The sequence below is a fragment of the Chiloscyllium plagiosum genome, chromosome 12 (genome assembly GCF_004010195.1).
Source record: "Chiloscyllium plagiosum isolate BGI_BamShark_2017 chromosome 12, ASM401019v2, whole genome shotgun sequence".
In the NCBI taxonomy this organism is placed as follows: Eukaryota; Metazoa; Chordata; class Chondrichthyes; order Orectolobiformes; family Hemiscylliidae; genus Chiloscyllium; species Chiloscyllium plagiosum.
Window position 1 is genome coordinate 10,296,441 of NC_057721.1, and position 10,493 is coordinate 10,306,933.

Here is a 10,493-nt window from a genome sequence, read left to right on the forward strand (position 1 = left end):
CTGCCCTCCAATGCCAGTCCGTGATTAACCAAAGGAGATTTGAAGGTTAACTCTCCAGCGGATGTGGGAGGTCACTTGCAGTTCAGTGCCCACTCATGGCTCAGAACTCCCTAGAGACTTGGAACTAAGGAAGGCCAAGTCTGCACTGTTTCTGGGAACGATATTTTTCTACCCAGCTAAGCCTCACCCACCAGGACTCTGTGCCCTAGATGTGCCCTCTTATGGGGGGCCATGAATGTAAAATGAAGTGACCTCATTTCTCTGACCTCTGACAGGCAGCAAGATGCTATTCCCTGTTTGTTTTCAGGACTATGGTAAACCTCAGTCTGTCACAACCAGTCTTTTTTGCCTTGTTTATCTGGCCTCTCTTTGAAATCTTGCATTTCCACAGGATCTTGCTTAATCTCAAGATGTCTTAAAGTTCTTTCCAGCCAACAAAGTAAATGTGAAATTTAGTCGCTGATAGTAATATGGCAGGGAACACAGCAGCCATTTTGCACAAAGCAAGATCTGACAAGCATAATTCCGACAACAGCCGCCAAGCTGTTATTGATGTTGTCTGATGGGTAAATAATGGCGAGGATACCAAGAAGGCTAACTACGCACTTCTTCAGACTGCAGTGGGATCTTTAATTATTCTCTAAGACATCAGTACAACCCTCCCCCTGATTGTCAGCCTGGATTTTTAAAGATTCTGGTTTGGAGATAATCTGAGTGAGGGTGGTACATTAAACCATGGTCAATCCCCTCCTCCAGCTTCTTTGAGAATCCTGAACTGCTACAAATCTGGGCAACCATTTTCCTTTCTTTCTTCATGGATTATGGACATCACTGACAAGACCAGTAATTGTTGCTCATCCCTAAGTGCCTCTACATTTAGTGGCTGGCTCAGTCATCTCTGAGGGCATGCAATTGGATTTGCTTCATCTCCCTTTAACCTCAAAATGGCATCATACATTCAAAGACTCTCTGTTTTTGCTTTATCTGTCGTCCTCATGTTTACAGCAACATTTGAGAACCCACTGGCCTTGAACATGTCAAGTGCAACAAAAATATCCACTGGCAGTTAAACAGCACGGAATAATATTCAATCGTTCACATCCTCAAAAATCCCAACATGTCCTCTGAAACAGAACACCGTTGATGCTAGTTAAACCTAGTTACTGAAACGTAGTTAGTTAATAAATCATTTTGAAGCATGACTTGGCACATTTTTAACAATGAAATGTACTGAAAAGCCAAGGGGGTTGAAAGCAAGTCTTGAGTTGCCAGCTACTAACAGGTTAGAGTTACTGCTAACCACTTGATTTTCTGAGCTCTCCCCAGAATGGATTTTTGGAAGTTACCTTGTCAAGATCTCCACCTCGTTGTGGTGTAAATACTCAGCACATTTGTCCCAAATCCTTTCTCCCTGACACTCCAGTGGAAATTTTATCCCATATTAAATTGGATCATTGGACACAGGAGAATGGAATTTGAAAGAACAATGCCCTGGATTCACACACTGACATCAATACAATATAGTTCACAAATCGCTGTCTATCAGCAAGTTCAGCTCAGTTTTACCGGTGAAGCACATCATGAGTAACGTTACTGATTTAATACATTTCAACATGCAAACAATTGTGTCATTTTACAGCTTTCCCCTGAAACAAATGCAGATGACATACTAAGAATAATTCTTATTTGATACAGTGCTTAAAGGTTTTAAAAAGAAACTGTTCTGCTTAACCATTGGTTAAAGTCCATAGCTCCCATTTTAATACGAAATGGGAATCCTCCTGTGTACAGAGGGCTTCCAAATACCGCATCAAAGACTCAGTGCTTTCCAGCTTCACAAACCAACTGTCAATTACATTACAATTACACTTGAAATTGGCAAGTTCCATTGTTGATTGCAATCTATCCCAACAACAGCTTGCACTAATATAGCACGCTTAGTGCAGTTGGAGCACTACCAGACTAAAAAAAAGATCAAGCTGACTAAGGCAACATCAGGATCAATGACCAGAAGTGTTGTCAAAGAGGTAGGTTTACGGGGTGGCTTAACAGGACAGGAAAAGTAGAGAGGAGCAGTGGTTAAACGAGGAAGCTCCAGAAGCTGGGGTGTGAGCAGCCAAAGGCATGGGCCATTGCTGGAGGAGTGGAGTGCAAAAACATAGAGTTGGAGGGATCTCGAAGGGTGGTAGGGTTGCAGACATGTCGCAGCAATGAGGAAGGCATCAGGAGCTCTGCTGGAAGTGATTAAACTTGTTGGGATGAGAATTGCAGCTGGGAAGTCAGACAGAAGACAGTAGGAAAAGTCAGGTGAGCAGTCATTGTGACATTGTTCAATGCCGAGGCTTCAATTTCCTCAATACCATGTATCTTCAGTGTGAAACTCATAGGACACATTGGTTTAACCACGGATAATTGTTAGTCAGGTTTGATGGTATCCAAATGAAAAAAGCAAGTTGCACAACGCAACAGTCATGAAAGCAAGAAATCTCCATATGAGCAATTTTCCCCATATGGCAACTAAATTATGAACACATCCAGTGTTAATTCCAAAGCCTTCATTTTACCTTTGAAAGCAACTATAGGAGAGCTTTACATGATGGGAACAGTGTTTCTGCAAAATTTTCCTTTTGAATGTGGGGCCCCACAACAGATCAAATCCTCAAGGTGCACACTAGTCATATAGAGTTCTGAGTCGACAGCAGTGGATTATAAAACTTGGCACAGGAAGGAATTCTATTGGCATAGTGCAGCTCCTCCCTTCCAAAACTGTCTAGTGTTTCTAAACATAACTTGATAGCTCATGAGGACTGAGATACTAAGGGGTGGAAGCTACACAGCTCTGGTTAGCTCCCCTTTAGAATACTGTTCCCAGGTCAGAGCACCTCATAGCCCTCCTCCCACTGCCCATCACAAGAAAGTTATACTGACCTTGAAGTAGGGGGACACTGCAGATTCACTATAGGGATACCATGGTTTGATTGAGTTAAACTGTTGTTGCTTAGGCTAGGGCAGAAAGTGTTCACACCAATGTATTTAAGGGGAAGGTAAATGCATGAGAGGAAGTGAAAAGAAGGAGATACTCATAGTTTGAAAAGAAATTGGATAGGCAGAGGCTCAAGTGGATTATAAACATTAGCACAGTCCAATTGGGCTGTAGAATTCTACATAACACGTGAACACAATTTATTGTCACTCATCACACTTCTTCCAAACTCGATGGATAAGTGAGGAAATTGTGCGAGTATTTTTAATACTGACATTTCCTATATGAAGCATCAATCCAAACAGATTTAAGGACTATTCCCTTTTTTTGCCTCGTATGGTAGCTCTTACCTAGTGTTTGCTACACCACTGACCAATATCGACATGCTATTACATTGATTAACCTCTACTGTTTTACCCCTAGTGGGCGTAGTTCTGGGACAAAGCTGGCCATTAACATCAGATACAGCATCAACCATAACATGAGACTTGACAACACAGCTGCAGTTTTGGCTCCTCATTCTCCGGTCATCTGAAAGACCTCAGTGAACTCGCCATGAGGCAGTCTTCACCTCTTAGTCCAGTCCTCTTCCGAACGAGTCTGTGTTTGCGAGGAGTTCTGGCGGATCCTGTGATCAAAATTCCTTTCACTGAGAAGCCACCATGTCCTGAGGATTTGTTCTGCCATTTAGCTTCGAAAACTGAACTGGGCAAGGCAGCACAGTGGGCACACGAGTGGTCAATTAAACATGATGGATTCCGGGTCCTGATTGGCCATTTGGGCCATGTGTCTTAGCACGTCTTTTTTAGTTAAGATGCCCAGGAGACGTCTGCAAGAAGAAGAAGAAAAATACCAATAACGTGTTTACTAAATGACTGACGTACAGGACAGGTTACAATTGTCTGATGATTTTCCTGCAGACAATTCTTGAACGTTGTAAAAGATTTTGCCAACACAAGGCTGGGGTTATTGCCAATCCTGAGTTGCTCTAAAGAGGCATAATGACAATGTCTATGGTGTCCTTAGCCATCACCTTGTGATGAACTCTGGCCATGCCCTAAGTCCTCACTCCCATGAAAATGCCACCATCCATGTGGTCTCTGATACACCACTCTCACTCCACAGTGGGAAACCACTTGCTACACCCACTTCTCAACTCTGAGAGGTTTGCTGCTGCTCTGCAATGATCCCATCCTGCCAATGTCAGAGTTATCCCCACCTCAGTAGCTTGGACTTTAGCTCTGCACTCCTTCCTACTATCTCCTCTTTGCTGCCAGCTTTTTATGAATCTTAATATTAATCTAACCAGGCCTACTACAACTTAGCTTTTCCAAGTGTATTTGCACACACATTTTGATTGCTGCTGTACGTCTGAGATCATCATTCTGTCCCCTTCCTCTTGTTCACTCCTCTTCTGTTGTCTTTACCCATCCTGGACTCCATTCAAGATCATTGTGCTTGCTTTCACTTCTCCTCTCTGAGGTACTGTGCCGTCCCAATTCCCAATGCCCACCCTTCATTACTCCTCCAACTTGTTGGTCCTTTGCTGCGACCTGGACCTGACTCCACCTTAGGTCAGCTCCCATCTTGCCTCTGAGCTTCTCAAAGCATCCACTGACAGGCTCAGAGTGTCAGCCATGCCTTAGTTTGTAGCACTCCTCACCCCGAACCACAAGACTCTGGCTTGAGGACCCAAGCCAAGGCTTGAGCATAAAGGTCAGGACTACCGTCCAGTACCATTCTGACAGAGCCCATCAGAGAAGGAGTTAACGCAAGGCCTCCCCATCGAACTGCTCAGCTCCATGTAACAGATCCCACAGCACTCTTTGGAAGAATTCCTGGTGTCCCTGACCAATATGTACCCCTCGATCCACATCGACAGCGCAGGTTGTCTGTTCACTGTCACATCACTGTTTGCGGGAGGTTTGCTTTGGGCTGTTAAAAATTGCTAAATCATCAGGAATCATTCAGTCTTCCAAAGACGGCTTATCTGTATTTCATAGCTCAATACAAACTCCAATTTGTTTGATCCCCTTCCTGAACAATGCCTCTTACTGGAGTAAAGTAGCCGTTTTATTATAATTTTGGAAACTCACCATCACATCATCCAATTAACAAATAATGTACTGCAAGCATTGCCCATCAGATGACAACAAAAGTAGTTGGGGGGGGATTAAATTCCAACAAAGTTGCAGGTGATTTGATTTTTTGTTGTCATATGTACCTGCATACAGTGAAAAGTTTTGTTTTAGGTCAATTTTAAACACCAAATCCCTCGTGTTCCTAATTAAAAATGTGAGGTGCTGCATTTTGGGAAAGCAAATCTTAGCAGGACTTATCCACTTAATGGTAAGGTCCTAGGGAGTGTTGCTGAACAAAGAGACCTTGGAGTGCAGGTTCACAGCTCCTTGAAAGTGGAGTCGCAGGTAGATAGGATAGTGAAGGAGGCGTTTGGTATGCTTTCCTTTATTGGTCAGAGTATTGAGCACAGGAGTTGGGAGGTCATGTTGCTGCTGTTAGGGAACTTTTGGAATATTGCGTGCAATTCTGGCCTCCTTCCTATCAGAAGGAGACCAGAATTGCACGCAATATTCCAAAAGTTGCCTAACAGCAGCAACATGACCTCCCAACTCCTGACTCAATACTCTTCTTCACTATCCTATCTACCCGTAACTCCACTTTCAAGGAGCTATGAACTTGCACTCCAAGATCTCTTTGTTCAGCAACACTTCCTAGGACCTTACCATGAAGTGTATAAGTCCTGCTAAGACTTGATTTCCCAAAAGGCAGCACCTCATATTTATCTGAATTAAACTCCATCTGCCACTTCTCAGCCCATTGGCCCATCTGGTCTAGATCCTGTTGTAATCTGAGGTAACCTTCTTCGCTGTCCACTTCACAACCAATTTTGGTGTCATCTGCAAACTTACTAACTGTACCTCTTCAGCTCACATTCAAATCATTTATGTAAATGACAAAAAGTTGTGGACCCAGCACCTATTCTTGTGGCACTCCACTGGTCACAGGCCTCTACCTTTGAGCCAGTTCTGTATCCAAATGGCTAGCTCTCCCTGTATTCCGTGAGATCTAACCTTGCTAATCAGTCTCCCATGGGGAACCTTATTGAACGCCTTACTGAAGTCCGTATAGATCATGTCTACTGCTCTGCCCTCATCAATCCTCTTTGTTACTTCTTCAACAAACTCAATCAAGTTTGTGAGACATGATTTCCCACACATAAAGCCATGTTGACTATCCCTAATCAGTCTTTGCCTTTCCAAATATATGTACATCCTGTCCCTCAGGATTCCCTCCAACAACTTGCCCACCACTGACGTCAGGCTCACTGGCCTATAGTTCCCTGGCTTGTCCTTACCACCTTTCTTAAACAGTGGCACCACGTTTGCCAACCTCCAGTCTTCCGGCACCTCACTTGTGACTACCAATGATACAAGTATCTCAGCAAGAGGCCCAGCAATCACTTCCCTAGCTTCCCGCAGTGTTCTAGGGTACACCTGATCAGGTCCTGGGGATTTACTTTTGCCAGCATTTGGCCCATATCCCTCTCAACCCTTCCTATTCATAGGCTTCATGCAGACTTTTGCCAAACTTTGGCTAATACTGTTCTTAAAAATATCTTAGTATGTTTCATTACAGCAAATGTATTCTATAAAGACAAGCTAATGGTGTTTTAAAAAATATCATAACCTCCATTTTGTTTTATGCTTGGAAGGTTTTCATCAAGATGATAGTTATCCTAATCATAAGATCAAAAGAGATAGGAGCAGGAGTACGCCATTTGGCCCATTCAGTCTGCTCTGCCATGGCTGATCGGACAAGCCGAACTCCACTTTCCTGCCTTTTCCCCTCGAATCCCTTAGTGATGTCAAAATCTGACTACCTCAGCCTTGAATGCGCTTCATGATTTAGCCTCAAAAGCCCCTCTGTGGTAAAGAATTCCACACCTAGATCCATGACCTCCTGAGAGAAGAAGTTCCCTCTCATCTCTGTCTTAAATGGATGACTTCTTATCCTGAGATCATGCCCTCCAGTCACGGACTCTCCCACAAGGGGAAACAGCCTTTAAGCATCTACCCTGTCAAGCCTCCTGAAAGTCACGTATGTAAGGTCACCTCTTATTCTTCTAAACTCCAATGGTGACAGACCCGATCTACTCAACCCCTCCTCATAAGGCAGTTCCTCCAAACCTGGGATCAATTTAGTGAACTTTGTTTGGACTGTCTCCAAGGGCAGTATATCTTTCCTTCGATAAAGGGACCAAAATGTTTCACAGTATTCTAGGCAATGGTCTGACTAGAGGCATGTATAGTTTTAGCAAGAGTTCATTACTTTTGTGCTCCATTCCCATTGAAATAAAGGCCAAGGGTGTTACTTGCCTTTCCTATTACCCATTGGAGTTTTATGCTAGCTTTTTGTGAATTATACATGGGATCCCCCAACCCCTCTGTCATAGCTTCCTAGGGCATCATTATCATATGATGCCCCTCTGTGTGTCACTGTAGCAGACGGATGTTGTGTGGGAAGACAGAAAACTCATTGAGAAGATGTCCTTTACATCACCAAACATGACTCACCCGCTGCGAGTGACCAGGCACTGTCGGAGGCCGAGTTTGCGGAATATGTCCACCACCGTCTCCATGGGCGTGTGGTCCGTTACCGTGAAGGGGCTCAGGTTGAGAATCCTCCGCAGTTTGAGCGGGCATGGGCTGTTGCCAAGTAACGGTGGTGGATCTTCAGTGAAATACACAATGGAATTGCTGACCACTCCATCTTGTACCTTTCTTGCATTTTCTGACAAGAGGGAGGCAAAGAACAAACGCTGAGCAAACACAAAACCTACACATACACATTTTCTCCCTTCCTCTCCAGAAGGCACTATTTCATCGTGGACTATGTTACCAAATGGGCATTATCAATTGTCTTGTGCCTCAAGTGGACAGCACGGTGGCTGTGGTTAGCACTGCTGCCTCACAGCGCCAGCGTCCCAGGTTTGATTCCAGCCTCGGGTGACTGTCTGTGTGGAGTTTGCACATTCTCCCAGTGTCTGCTTGGGTTTCCTCTGGGGTGCTCTGGTTTCCTCCCACAATCCAAAGATGTGCAGGTTAGGTGAATAGGCCATGCTAAATTGCCCATAGGTGCATTAGTCAGGTGTAAATATAGGGTAGGGGAATAGGTCTGCAGGGGTTACTTTTCGGAGGGTTGGTGTGGATGTGTGGGCTGAAGGGGCTGTTTCCATGCTGTAGGGAATCTAATCTAATCAACCTGTAGTCCTGGGCACCAATTACAGTAAAGGGCTAACAAGAGCTTAACTCTAATGTGACGATGCTGCCGCTTTAACAAGGTTATTTTGTCCTTGGCTATTTTCGAAGAGAGGTTGTAAAGGCAGGTGTGCAAACAAGCAGGGATTAACAGCTAAACCAGGGAAGGGGAGCGGCCATTCCTCGCAGTTCAAGTTTGCTCTAGTTTTTGTTTTAGCTGTAGCAGTCACAGGATGTTTCAGTCCAGAAGTGTTGCAAGATTCCCCTGAAATCTCCCTCTGGATATTGCTCCCTCCTGCCTATAAGAATCTGTGTTTGAATTTACTTTTCTGCCAAGAGGATTGTTTATGGAATGTTACTGGATTGGAACAGTTAATTAATTAATCATAGAATCCCTACAGTGGGGAAACAGGCCAATTGGCCCAACACCGACTCTCCAAAGAGTATCCCACCCAGACCCATTCCCCTACCCTATTACTCTACATTTCCTCTGACTAATGCACCTAACCTACACATTCCTGCACACCACGGGCAAGTTAGCATGGCCAATTCACCTGATCTGCACATCTTTGGATTGTGGGAGGAAACCGGAGCACCCGGAGGAAACCCACGCAGACACGGGGAGAACGTGCAAACTCCACACAGTCAGTCACCCGAGGCTGGAATCGAACTTGTGATGCTGGTGCTGTGAGGCAGCAGTGCTAACCACTGAGCCACCGTGCCACCCAATTAAGTTGCTATATTGGGTCAGTTCAGTTTTCCAATAGCTAAGGTATTCTAAGTTCTGCTTTCTTTCATTCGTGTTTCAACTGTAGTTTTTAAATAAATTCTGTTTTGCTTAAAGCCGAGTGGTTTGACCAGCTGCATCACACCTGAGATACTCACTTTACATCTGCCTTTAAAATAAGAAAAATATAGGCTCTAGACTACCTTCTGAAAATATTTTGAGAGGGTCTGGCCTAGCCCATAATGATAATAACTCCTGAGCATCTTTGTGAGGAGCTACATCATGGTAGCATAAGACCATATAGAACAGGGCAGTTCCAGAGATGTCCCCTCTTACTACCCCTTGTACAAGCTTACGTTTAGTAAGGGCCTGTTAATGTTCACTCGCCTGATCTTACCACAATGATCTTATTCCAAAGTACACAAACATTTTCCAGCCTGGAGGTGCGGCGGAGCACTAGCTGAGACTTTCGCAAATTCCAGCACTAGACTAACTCATCTCAAACCAGGCCATTGACTTGACTTCTTCCGGTCTGGGTGGTACAATGCTATTTGTCAATGGCTTTAACCTCTGAGCCACTATGGGGCAGCCTCTGCCCCTGCTCCCCTTCCTAATCCCTTCAATGGAACCCCACTTCATTTAATCAGCCACTTTACTCCCCTCACAATCAGGAAGCCTGTGACAAATAGTCTGGTACCCTTAGCAAATTCTGATGGGGGTTCCCCCGATTCATTTCTGTTGGTAGTGAAGAAGATGACTGCCTGGACCTGAATTAGAAAGTAACTTCACACTTCATTGCCTTGTATCGGGCTGAGAGTCTGGACAGATGTGTGTCAAGTTTCCATTGAAAGAGCCAGTCAGCTTTAGCTCAGTCTCTGGTTTTGCACTTCCTGGAACAAATTCAATTGGAGAGGAGGGATGGGCAGGTCGGTTAAGCCTCTGACAGGCCACGCCATACATAACCCATCCATGACCACAGTCCAAAGATGTGCAGGTCAGGTGAATTGGCCATACTAAATTGCCCATAGTGATAGGTGCATTAGTCAGAGGGAAATGGGTCTGGGCGGGTTACTCTTCGGAGGGTCGGTGTGGACTGGTTGGGCCAAAGGGCCTGTTTCCACACTGTAGGGAATCTCATCTACCTAATATAGCAGCATTATCCGTTCACCACCAACCAATAGGTTGTGTGGGTTCGATACAGCAGGAGGCTGCTAGGATCCCTACAAAATCCAAATGTCTGAAGTGAGGGGCATTACAATTACCGACTGGACATGAATATTCTGCTGAATTTTATCTCAGATATTTTAGAGGCACCTGAGGAACATTCTTCTATCGTTCAGAGAGAGATGATAGTCCCTGAATTCACTTCCCCAGAGAAAGAGAGAGAGAGCTCCAGAGGCACTTACTGAATATTTACAAAGCCAAAGTAGATTGGTCCCTTGGCTGAAAATTTAAGGGAGTGTGTGGTGATCGGGTGTCAGCAGGAGCGTGTGGTGATCGGGTG

The 10,493-nt window shown here is 44.6% G+C and overlaps 1 protein-coding gene across 1 annotated transcript in view; it reads right to left on the bottom strand.

The window, feature by feature from the left end:
- Nucleotides 1-1,585: 1,585 nt before the first annotated feature.
- LOC122555486 overlaps nt 1,586-10,493 on the bottom strand; it is a 51,725-nt gene continuing 42,817 nt past the window's right edge. Inside the window, exons 4-5 of the mRNA XM_043701512.1 lie at nt 7,579-7,795; nt 1,586-3,812 (exon numbers count right to left, since the gene is read on the bottom strand). Of these exons, the coding sequence (XP_043557447.1) occupies nt 3,722-3,812; nt 7,579-7,795 (308 nt within the window). The 3' untranslated portion in view covers nt 1,586-3,721. The remainder of the gene's footprint in view (nt 3,813-7,578; nt 7,796-10,493) is intronic.